Here is a 12,227-nt window from a genome sequence, read left to right as displayed (position 1 = left end):
TGCCTCTGCATAGCCACTCAGCGGGGAGGGTGACGGGGTGATGATGCCAAGGGTGCATCTGGGGCTGTGAGGGCCACCAAGCGAGGGTGGATGGATGTCCCAAGAATATGCAGATTTACATTTCAGCCAAACACTATAGCAGCTGAGTTTACCAGTAACTTCCCCCTTCTCTGGTTGAAGGCGTGCTAATTGGTGAAATCAGCTGGTGTGGTGTATGGTTGGAATGAAAACCTGCATACAGCCATGGGCCACCAAGGTGCATCATTAATCTTCCTCCATTGCTGCTTTATGAGTTGTGCAATAACACGGATGCATGGAGTAGGATGATATTCCCACACTTCACTTCTAGATGGAAAACAGCTCCATGGCTTTATTTGCAAAGTTAGGCAATGGGAACTATATTCCAGTTTGCTAATAGCTTTAGATGCTAGGCACCTGTCAAATGTTGGCTTTTCACACTTCCACTTCTCTTCTGCAATTTTCCATGAGTTCCCATATTATTCTCACACTGTGATGTAATGTAGGCAACCCACCAGTGCGCACTCACACTAATGAATTCCTACTCTGATTAATCACTCACACTAATATTGATACCTCAAGGAATATAACATGATAACTAAGCCCTTAATTAGTGAAGATATCTTAATTTACTGTCATATTTTTCATATCTCCCACTTAATCAGAATACAAAAAAAAGTGCAGGCAAAATGCTCATGCACTGGACTGGAATATACATACAACCCTACTGGGGGTGTCTGACTATGAACTTGGTGTTGAGAGGTTGTCTAACCAATGTTCTGCCCTCTCAGCACTATTCAAAGTGCAGTGAGAAGCCCTCTCCCAGTCAAACACATATCTCAAGTGTCATATTTATATATATAGCCAGGGGGCTGGTTGCCAGCAGAGCAACATAACCAATTACTAACAACATTGTCACTGTATCCCCAAGGAGCAAGTTAATACACACACATCCCCCACCTGCCCACCGCAGGACAGAGCGAGAAACTGTTCACACAGAGACACATACACATAAGTACTTTTGTCAATCTTTTTTTATTAGTAAACAGGTTGACAATTCCCTTTTTACACATTCAGAAATACACTGCCAACAAGTGTTTTCAGGCATTTTTGTTTACAATCAATATGAAACATAATAAAAAGCTAAATATGACAACTACAGTGCTGATGGAATTACTGCAAATGGTGTACAATAGTATATTGTGGTCTTACAACTTACTAGAATAGAATATAGTCATTCCTTTGTGTGCAATTTGATGGTATCTGTCTACAGTGAAAAATACACATAATTAACATAGATTCATCACATTCCTAGGGCCAGCCCAAGACTATTGGTATTTTTCCACATTGTCAAAGCAAAACTGCCACACAATTTCTAGCTATGCCTCCTGTTTCAAAATAAGGGAAATCTAGTCACAAAGCAGTCATCGTTATCAGCTTTCAGACATTTAAGTAATTACATGGTATGTCACTTTAAATCGATCATTATATTACATCGACAATAAAAAATGGTTAATGATGCATGGTGTAGTAAAATGGCTTTGACATTATTTGGCACCATGTTCTGCATGGCAATAAGAACTGAGCAAACAGTCATAATCTAAAATAGCAGGAGGGGACATTAACAATCCTGACACCATTACAAGAATGTTTCATCAAGTGATTTCACACAGATAATAACAGGCTGCAGACAGAATGTTAGTTAGTAATATGGGCCAATTAATACAAATAGCTGGTCAAAGTGCAGTTTTCAAAGTACCAGAGTTATTCCCTTTTTGATATAATGCATTGCTGAAGCTATAGTGAATATTAGGTAGAATTAGCATTATGATGTAGTGTGGGGCGACTTGTATGAAAAACAGCAGAGTGAACCAAAATCATATTCACAGACATAGTTTTCGATCTGGAATGCCACTCTGGCTTTCAAGGGAGTTGGTTTACCCCAATCACACTGCTCAATTTATCAACTATGAATGACTGAAAATATCATAAAATCAAGTAACTACAAGAGGTCAATATAGGCCCATGTCTTCATCTTAAAGTAATATTGCATGAACATATTACACTGTAACTGATTTTTTGGATTTTAGTCACCATAGTTTAGGTCACATTTCACCCTTGTCGTAATGACAACTATTGCACTCTGTAAAGAAAATCCTGAAAATATAGGCAGCCTTGCTTAGTACACAACTCATCAATAACACCTACATTTAAAATGCATAAAGGCAAATAAAATTGTCATTTGTGTCAAAGAAAAAGCACACAGTCCATATTTAAGTCTATGGAGTCCCAGTCTAATTTAAGCCATATCTGTCAATTTTTTTGGCAAATTTGAATAGAGGCGTTGTGGCAAAAAGAGCCCAAGACATATAGACAATTACCACTGAAAACAATTAGGCCAATAAAAGGACCTAAATAAAACGAATGTACTATGCATATAGATCACAGAGGAAAAACGATTTTCATGAATGTGAAAGGTCATGACAGGACTCTTTCAATGCTATACTGTAATCCAGGTCTTTTTTCTCAGGCAAAATGGAAGTTGGGCCTAATTGCATGGAGCAGTGTTAAGGAATGAGGCAGAGGGAGTGAGAGAAAGGAAAGACAGAGCACATCCACTAATTCAGAGCAGAATGGAGACCGCAGTTCATTAGGGGGTCAGCATGTCAATGCTGCGCCACGTTTCATTCTGCACACAACCTTTTGCTAAAGGGAGATTTAAGCTCTCAAAGTAAAATCTCATATTCTCCTGGAAGAGGTCTATTTTCCAGATATCATTCTTTTCATCATCAGCCAGGTAGTAAAACTATATTGGATGTGCAAGCCAGTTCTTATTATGTGAAAAAATGAGAAAAGAAAGATGAAAAATGTTTATGGGACAATTAAAGAATTTGGCAAGACCTCACAAAATCAGCCTCCCCTGTAAAACTGCTGTAAAATAACAGCAAGGGATTCAGGACAGGAAGGCTCGCCAATGAACATGAACAGTTAAAATGAAATTACAGAAAAAATGAATCACAATTAATATTGTAAAACAACTGGTAGAATACTGTGGGCACTATGGGGCAATTCATATGAAAAATTCTGGCGATATGCTCATTTTTTCAGCGATTACAAGTGGAAACGTGGAACACATGTGAGCAGTTGGAACGGTTATCATATAATACACTTGGAGACTGCCAGTGGTGTCAGCATTACACAGCCTTATCTAAAGCACCATCACTGGAAGCTGCTGACAGTAAACTTTCTCTCATCACAGAGACAAGACTTTGCAAGAGTTTGTTACCGTTCTCAGTCCCAGGTGACAATCAAAACGTCTTTACAAGCCTAGCAGAGACGAACACAATGCACATCACTGTACTCTCCTTTGTGCAGCAGGGAATCAAATCCCAAAGTTCACAATCCATGTAAAGGAGGAAGATTCCCACACACCTATCACCTCTGCATCTTTTATCGTGTGGCCGTGGTTTGCGTCAACAGACCTATGTGGTGTTTGTCTTGAAAAAGGTCTTGATGCAAACACCGACCACACAATAAAATATTTAGATGTGTGCATTCTTTGTGATTGTGACTGTGACAATCAACATATCTTTCCAAATATTTTTCCAAAGTGCAAATAGTGAGATGAGACGGTGGTTACAAACTTAGACCATGTAAAGCCTTCAAACATGACCCTATTCATCAAAACCTTACGATAAATTAGTAATTACACTGATTAATTGTAAGGACTGGATCCTTCAAGAAGTTGGAGAAGACTTCATTGTTTGAGGACAGATTTCCCAACAAACAAAACAAAAGGCAATAACTTAAGTACTATCTAAATAGTTTGGTGAGATTTTAACTCACATTCAACCCATCTTTGGGTAGAAGATAATGCAAGTACGAATGTCGTCTGAATCTACAAATCTGTGACTGTAAATTGTGGTTTCTATCCAAACTAGGGCTGAATACACAGGGCAGAGGCTAATGTCCACTGGAGTAGAAGTATCTTTTTGTGTCTCCAAGCAAATGGGCTGTCTGTCCTTTCTGATAGAGTAGCAATGTGGGGGGGTTAGAGTGTAGGACTCAAGGATTCCTCAAGGCTATTTCACATACACAACAATGTGAACAAACGGTGTGTTAATGCAAGCATTTCTGTCCAAAGTTTGGCAAAAATGCTCCATAAACCTCAAAGTATCTTCCCGCAACTAATTACAGACAACACATGACGACTTGCTTTCGTTCCATGCGCCGCCTTTTTGTTTTGCGAAAATATATGTGCAGCGGCCTTTGCGGTGGCACTGTTGCACTCGGGGTCTCGGTGATGGAGGTGTGTGCTACGGTCGGAGGGTCTGTGGTAGCTGCAAGCTGAAGCAGGCCAGGGACAGAGGGTGAGCAAGGGTCGGGTCACGGATCATGTCAGGACAGTCAGTGGCATCATCAGCAGCACGTTCTGCGGGACTCTGAGGGCTGCCGTCCAAGTTTGAAACCCTTCCCCGCCGCTCCTCCTGCTGCGTCTAGAACAGGGATGCGCTGACCTGTGAGGACACACACACACACACGCAGAAAAAAATGACAATGTTCTATATATATCTAGAAAAAGTATACATCAGGCAATACTGTTCAGCACACAGTAAACAAGAAAAAAAACAGGCAAAGTATATTAATACTGTACACAGCTTAATTTATCACAGCATTACACGACTCAATAGGGACCTGTGGATGCACAAGGCAACAGAACCAAATGCTCAAGACACACACTCACTTATCTCTATAAACACCTCGTTGATGTTAATGGCATTCTTGGCACTGGTTTCTACGAAGATGGCATGGATAGAATCGGCATAGTCCTTGGCATCCTTCTCTGAGACTTCCCTGTAAATGCAAGAGGTGTGTCAAAATGATTATACTGCAACATGGAAGACTTTCATATTTCATGGATGACATAACCGTCAAATGTATTTCTACAGCTACCATCTGAAAGACTTCCCAATTTCATGGATGATCTCAGTATCAAAAGTCTATCTGCAGTTTGGGAGATTTTTCGATTTTGTGGATGATACAGGCGACCCACCAAAAGAATTCGTACAACTGCTGCTCAAGCATAGAGACGGGAAAGAACAAAGAGATTATAAGAGATAGTTTAGATAGTTTATGACTATGGCATCCCCGCTGCAGTGCTACAGCCATTCACTCACCATAATGATTGTGAAGTTAAACGACAAAGGCCAAATGAGGTGAGAGGCTATCAGCTGATATTGCAAAACAAATTACATAGAATATTCATCAGTATCAAATTCCTCCTTGTACAGCAGAATGCACTTCAGCTCTGTATCAATTCCAATGGGATTTCTAAGTCAGAAATCAAACATTATTCTGATGCGAGGAGGTAATGGCCCTTCAAGCAAAAATGAGGACTTCAAGTATTTTTCAGCTGCTTCTGACTAATCACCACAGTTTAAACCCCTCCATCTGAAACAAATATCTAATTTGCCATCATTTCTCTCAAGTTTATGCTGTATGTGAGGGAGCATCATTATACCGCATGTAGATTTTCTTCAGTCTTTTGAAGTCGCTATTAAACTTCTAATGCTGAATAAAACATCACTGTCTCTGGATAAGTTTAGGTGTCAATGAGTTCAGTTCCTGGGTGAGGTTGTTACAATAAGTGAAGCAACAAGCCAAACCTGACACTGCATCATTCATTATATAATTTACCTGGCATCTGAAAGGTCACACTTGTTGCCAGCGATGGCTACCACTATGTTGGGAGGACCGTGCTGGCGCAGCTCCTTCACCCAATTCTTCAGTGTTTGGAAGGACTCCTGATGACACAGGTAATTAACATGTAATATTGATTGACACGTGAGTAAATCAATAAGCACATAAGATTAATGTATACTAGGGATGAGACGATATGTTTATCTCACGATACGATTCGACACACGATATAGGGTTTCATGATATGATGTAATATAGAAGAGTTCAATGACAACAAAGTCTGACTGTGCAGAATTATGTTTATTTCTGAGCCACAAATCTTTCTGGCAATGGCACTGGCTTGCTAGAATGTAAACAACAATTTAAAAATGTCATTACAAAGTGCCAACAATATAATTTTGAAGGAGAGCTTGTGAAACTGTGATCGGTAAGCTGTCTCATTTGTGATTATAACAGCAGAATAAAATGTAGATAATATCACTATTCATTTTTCTGCCCCACGATATGTATTGTCACATTTTTGTATTGCGATATATTGAATTTCAATATATTGTCCCATCCCTAAAAATATACTATTCCTTTGGAAGTTTGCTACTCACCTGAATGGGAAATAAAGAAGGAGACAGGTAGGAACAATTAAACTATACACTGTATTTTGTGGTTGAGGAAAAAACATAATATGATACCAAGACTGTACCTCTTTCGTGATGTCATAAACAATGATGGCCGCCGCTGAACCCCTGTAGTACATGGGCGCCAGAGCACGGAACTATGGGAAGACAGAGGGAGATTGAGGATGAGAGGGACAACGATGAGTAATGTCCTGCAGTCGTTCTTCAAAGAAAGGGGAAGTCCACTGGACAGAGGGGAGGCTTGCCTGTCTGAAGCCTCCTACTGAGCTTTATCTCTGGTTAAACTGGCTCCTCTGATGTACTGACGTTAGGTCTGCGTATAGCTTTGGCCTATGTGAAACTGAACATGACAATCAGAGCGCAGACCAAGAATCTAAAACATCTAATGACTCCTCTTTGAAGACTGTTTATCTAGATTTCCTCCCAAACGTTTGTACATGGACATGCATGTAAAAAAAAAAGGTTATAAAAATAGCGTTACATTATAACTTCACCATTATGAAGTCTACATTCTACACACTAACAGTGTCTAGACTTTTCATAGACGGTCTAATCCATCATAGAGGTGAACACAGAGTATGGTGATTGCATCACTGTGTGCTTCACTTGGCTGAATAATATCGACTGAATATAACCCAAACAGAGCATAAAAGTAAGCAAAAAAGACACCAAGTACCATTTTATGAAACCAAAAGGCCCCACGTTCTGAGCCCATAAGCCAAGTGGCTTTATTATAAATGGAAGTATGGCAAGCCTTTCCACCAAGACCTCACACATGTGGGAGCCATCAGGAGAAAGATGAGCAGAATGTGTCAAAACCTGTTAGCGTTTTGATATTTATGGAGGACTATGCATTTGGTCTTAACCCAATACATCACAAAGCCCTGCATAATCAAAACAATCTGTACAAAATTTCTAAATCCATAGTTGGGGGGTGGGGGGTGGGGGGAGGTTGTTATGTTTGCCAGGTCTTGGTATTTTTCTGGTAAAACATTTTCCAGTGCTTAGTAAGACCTGGCTTCAACAATTAGCCTGCTGTCATAATATTTTAAAACAGTTTTATGTTGTTTTCACAATGAATAGGATGAACCAACTCTGAAGAGCGCGATGAGGCTGGGCCTAACTACAACACAAGTTAACTCTGTTCCAGTGTAACAGCATCTGAGCTGGCCGAACATCCAGGGCATTTTGTCAACAGATAGGCCTGAAGGACAGCTCCAGCATAACAAAAGACAGAGGGAAAAAAGGTCTTGCCAATTCCTTTAACACCATTTAGGTCCTAAGCCAGCAGCGGAGTGTGAGGCCACTGGCTTTGTTTCATTTCATTCCATTTAAAATATTGTTTCACTGTTAAACTGTTTTGACTGCTGACAAATGCAAATTACAAATGCTGACTGTCAATTCTTGATGTAAATACTGACAACAGTTTCTAATGGATTTTGAAGCTGTAACCATTATATGTTTATATATGTTACATTTTGTGAGGGCTTCTGCGAAATGGACCAATATTTTGAGATCTGAAAGTTGCAAAGAGATCATTTTTCCACCAGAAAGTCCTACGCTTCAAGAATCTTTGTATAATTTCCTACACTTGATATACTGAAATGAATTCTGGATTGGGGCTGTAATGTGCTTATTTGAGAAATTAATAGGCTAATAATCACATGTGTCATGCATTAACTAATGAAATTAATCTGAAAAGAAACAACCCCAGTCTCAAAAAGACCTTCACTTGGAACGACCCTGCCTTTCCCGCCAATTCTATTTTCCTTTACAATAAGATGGAATAAACTATCCATCTTGGAGTGACACAGTTACCTCAGGAAAGCACACATTCCACATAATTATAGTTGTTACTGGCCCCAAGTCCGCCAAAGGGAATCCAACTCGGGATATTTGGCAGAGGCACTGAGGAGAATGCTGTCTGTCTCACTGGCTAGCGCTGGGCTGCACCACCGCCAGTCCTGTGTGGTCTCTCTCAGCCTTCACCCAAAGAGGCCAGACCAGACATCTGGCCACACAGCAGCCCTGAAACAGCTCCAACGATGCCCAGCGTGTGCTGATTAATTACTGAAACCGTGAGTCTGGTGCGCAGTGAAAGGCACCCTCCCATGCCAGGGGAAGCAGAGTTTGCCTTGCTTGTTTTCTGCAAAGAGGAACGGTCAGCGGGGGAAAGGCCTGGATAGACTGTTGACAGCAGGGCTGAGATGTACCCGTAAGGCCCCATATGGTCTAGCGATGTGGATTGTGGATTGTGGAAATCCTGCCCCTGTCTCTCCTTCCATGTGCATTGGCTGGCTCTACGTTCCCCTCTCTCAATTCAACAGGTTTTGATAGGCCAAAACTCAGCAGAGGTTAAAAAACAGGCCATGAAAGGCTTCAAAATACCACAGCAGCTTTGTATGAAAACACACACACAGACACACAGCCTACCAAAAGAATGTTGCTACTTTTTCACTCACAGATGTGAACCACTTGGGAGACTCAAGAGGCCACATGGGAATGAAAAAGAATTGGGGGAGTGAAAACGTGGAGAAAAAAGAACTGAACGTAAAAGAGCTACAGAAAAAACAGAGCGATATTTACCGAGAAATGAAAAAAAATAGATGTTGCGAAGGAGAGAGTGCAAAGGGGAAAAAAAGGACACTTTGACATGGAGTGGCAGTGACTCTCAGATAAGACACTGTAGAGACATCTTGGGTTTCATCCTCTCATCTTATCTTAAACAGACTTTCATTTATGTCCCCTCGAGGCTGTGGTGCAGCCGAGCCCCGGGGGAACAGGACAAAAGACAAGTAGCATCTTATCTCACCCCTCTGGAGAAGACAGCGGCAGGGAATAACCCATTGTAATAGCAGGGGATTGTGCAGGAAGAAAGGGAAGGGCATGAACAGGAAAGGGGAACTGATGTGGACAGCTACTGCAGAGAAATGTAGGATGCAGTGTATGAGGCCAAGATGAGTCAAAAAAGAAAGTGGTTCCTTACACTGCTGTCTAGGGCTGGGTGACTTAAATGCTAATAATGTACCTAGACACATAACCTTATCATATTTCTTATATCACGTATCATTTGTAAGTGTGCATTTCAGTCCTTCACCGTGTGTGTGGGCGACAAGGCATTTCAGATTTGGCATCATATAACATCGGAGGCAAACATCAGTGTAGATTACACACCAAGTTAGCACTGCCTATCATGTCTTCACTGCTGACAAACAACTCCGCTTGACAGTTCAAAGGCGTATGCAGCACAAAATACGCACAAAGGGATAACAATGGCGCTCCTTTGAAGCAGCACATAGTCTGCAGGTCTGCTTGTGTCTAAAAATGTATGTGTGTTGTGAGGGAGAGGGAGAGAGAGGGGAGAGACAGGGCGAAGATGGAGAAAGAAGTGAAAGAGAGAGAGACTAAATCATGACAGACATATTGATGTTATTCACTAGACTAAACAGACTGATCTAGAGAACGCAAACCCATCACACCATGCATGCCATTTAAACCATGGAAAATGGGCCTCCTGAAACAAGAGCACTAAAATGTGGGATGTTGGTTAGGAGGCAGAACTCTGCCTATAGAAAGGTAAATATTGCCCCCTATCAGAAATAATGAATTACTGCACAAAGTAGCCCCTTTCTTTCCCCCAGACTGGTTCAGTGAGTGATACGTCTATGCAGCTTTCTCATGTTCCTTAGAACCAAGTGCCAGGGATGAGCAGATTTTTAATAAGCCATGCCAAACTTCTCTAATTACAATATCAAAACAAGAGTGCTATTGTGGCTTGACTGTAAAAAAAACAAAACATAGGTGAGTCCTGCTCAGGTTTTATATCCACCAGTCTATTAAAAAAATGCTATGGCCTGTACCTCAATGGATTTTACTAACCCGCTCCTGTCCTGCCGTGTCCCAGATCAGGAACTTGTGCAGCTCGTTTTGGTATTGCACTGTCTTGGTCATGAAGGATGCCCTGGTGAAGAGAAAGGCCTTTATAGCATAGGTCACATTACAAAAATGGAAATATGATTTCACCATTTTTCAAAGCGTAGGCTAACAATAGAATTGGGACTGTAGGCTAGACACACAGAAGAGATATCTTGAAACATTCAAGCATCCAAATTTCCACCAGCAATGTTAAAAAGACAAATTTCTGTCGCCTCCGACTGTCTGTGATCATTCACTTTGTGTTTCAGTATAACTTATAACACAAATTTTCATTGGCATATCTTTCTGTTTCTGTTATCAGACAACGGCTATAAAAAAGTGATTTGATTGAGGGTTACAAAATACAAAGTGGCTAATGGTAATTTCTGGGCTGTTAGGATTTGTGACCTTTGATCACACTGTTTTATAGTTGTGTAGTTGTCTGACAACAGAAACAGAAAGATATGTCTATGACAACACCTGTATTGTGTTGTAAGCTACACTGAAGCACAAGTACATGAGTGAGTCGGAGGCGACAGAAACTTGGCTTTTTAACATTGGCGGCAATCGTGCAAACTGATCTTTACCCTGCAGAATACATCAGCCATGTTTATGAAAAGGTTCAATTGGGTCAAAATATCTTGTAGTGTGTGCCACCCTTAGTAAGGAATTGTAACATCCCAACATCCAAAACATTCAGTAGATGAAAATGCCCGACAGCAACCATGTGCACAACAAAAGAGAAAGAATATAAACAGTAGAAATGACAGCAGGAACTTACCCAATTGTTGGGTTGATATTTGGGTCAAAGCTGTCCTCTACAAATCTCCAAACAATACTTGACTTTCCAACACCAGTGTCCTGAAGAGACAAAATAAAGACAATGCTTACTAAACATGGTCAGAAATAATAACTAGAACTATTCCATCCTGGAATACGATCGCAAGAATCAACTTGGTCTCACTGACTGAAAAACACATTCTCTGGCAATATGCCTAGACACTATTACTTCTACTGTGCCTTCTTCTACCTCCCCCCTTCTTTTCTAGACCTGTAACTTGGTGACAGTTAAACAGGGCAGCTGTAGTTAACCTGAAGATGTCAAGCTGTCATTGTTTACAGTTATTGTTTTATCTTTTTAGTAGATGATGGAGAGGAGCAGACATGAAGAGGTTACTCCAGGAGGGTGATGATGTTGTTTTAGCAGGACCGTATGTAGTCCAGATATGTATGAGGAAAACACATTAATAATAATAACATAGGGTAACAACCATCCATAAGATCCATAACGTTATTTGAGACAAGGGTTTAGAGGTTGTTACCCACTTGATCACAGGGCCAACACATTTGACTCATGTAAATAGAGTCAGTCAGTCAGTCAGTACGGCAAAGGCTAAAGGAAGAGCAGTATCGATCAGTCATTTGATGCTACAGGTACAGTCAGAGGTACAGTAGGGACTTGACACGAATATCTAACAAATTACAGTGAACACAACTGACAGATAAAATCAATCCCGACTTACCCCAAGGAGACAAACTTTTAACTCTCTCAGCGCCATATCTATCTCCTCTCAGAATTAGTTTATGATGAACATTGACAGTTTCTTCTATTGCTACCTCTTGAATATTCTTCAGGTGGTCTGTGTTTACAAACAACTTTACTTCATCGTGGCCAAAGGCCTCCGCATGCACATTTCGGTGAGACGATAAATGTTATCAGCGTTCAAACGCGTGGTAACTTGTCCTATTTGCCATATTTTAATTATTGTAAACAGCTAGCTAGCTACCAGTTAGCTACCAAATCGCATCGTCTCCATCTTGAACTACAGTGTGTGGTCACGTGACAGCTTTGGCTCTTTTTGTTTGGAGATACACAAAGCCCAGAGGCTGTGTTTATGCTTACTTATGCTACATTTATGCCTGAGTTGATAAATATTTGTCGGAATTTATATTTAATAGACA

General features: G+C 40.7%; 1 protein-coding gene across 1 annotated transcript; it reads right to left on the bottom strand.

Annotated features, from left to right (window-relative positions):
• Positions 1 to 1,173: 1,173 nt before the first annotated feature.
• Positions 1,174 to 12,077, bottom strand: LOC139663313 (ras-related protein Rab-22A). Its single transcript, XM_071541952.1, has 7 exons — positions 11,789 to 12,077; positions 11,047 to 11,126; positions 10,230 to 10,311; positions 6,416 to 6,487; positions 5,716 to 5,822; positions 4,763 to 4,872; positions 1,174 to 4,535 (listed from the first exon to the last, which is right to left on the bottom strand). The coding sequence occupies exons 1-7, from the start codon at positions 11,822 to 11,824 to the stop codon at positions 4,438 to 4,440; spliced, it is 585 nt and encodes a 194-aa protein (XP_071398053.1). The 5' UTR covers positions 11,825 to 12,077; the 3' UTR covers positions 1,174 to 4,437.
• Between the last annotated feature and the right edge of the window lie 150 nt (positions 12,078 to 12,227).

Source organism: Centroberyx affinis, unplaced genomic scaffold (assembly GCF_046629955.1).
Source record: "Centroberyx affinis isolate AG114_WGS23_722 - 3 ecotype Tasmania unplaced genomic scaffold, CSIRO-AGI_Caff_v1 ptg003980l_1, whole genome shotgun sequence".
In the NCBI taxonomy this organism is placed as follows: domain Eukaryota; kingdom Metazoa; phylum Chordata; class Actinopteri; order Beryciformes; family Berycidae; genus Centroberyx; species Centroberyx affinis.
This window is presented reverse-complemented; position numbering and strand designations above follow the sequence as displayed.

Coding starts and splice junctions, on each gene's coding strand:
- LOC139663313 (XM_071541952.1), bottom strand. CDS start 11,824: ATGGCGCTGAGAGAGTTAAAAGTTTGTCTCCTTGGG. Junction 6,488..10,229: donor ACACGGCAGGACAGGAGCGG/GTTAGTAAAATC, acceptor GTCTTCCCATAG/TTCCGTGCTCTGGCGCCCAT. Junction 4,536..4,762: donor CGAGGTGTTTATAGAGATAA/GTGAGTGTGTGT, acceptor GTGTCCTCACAG/GTCAGCGCATCCCTGTTCTA.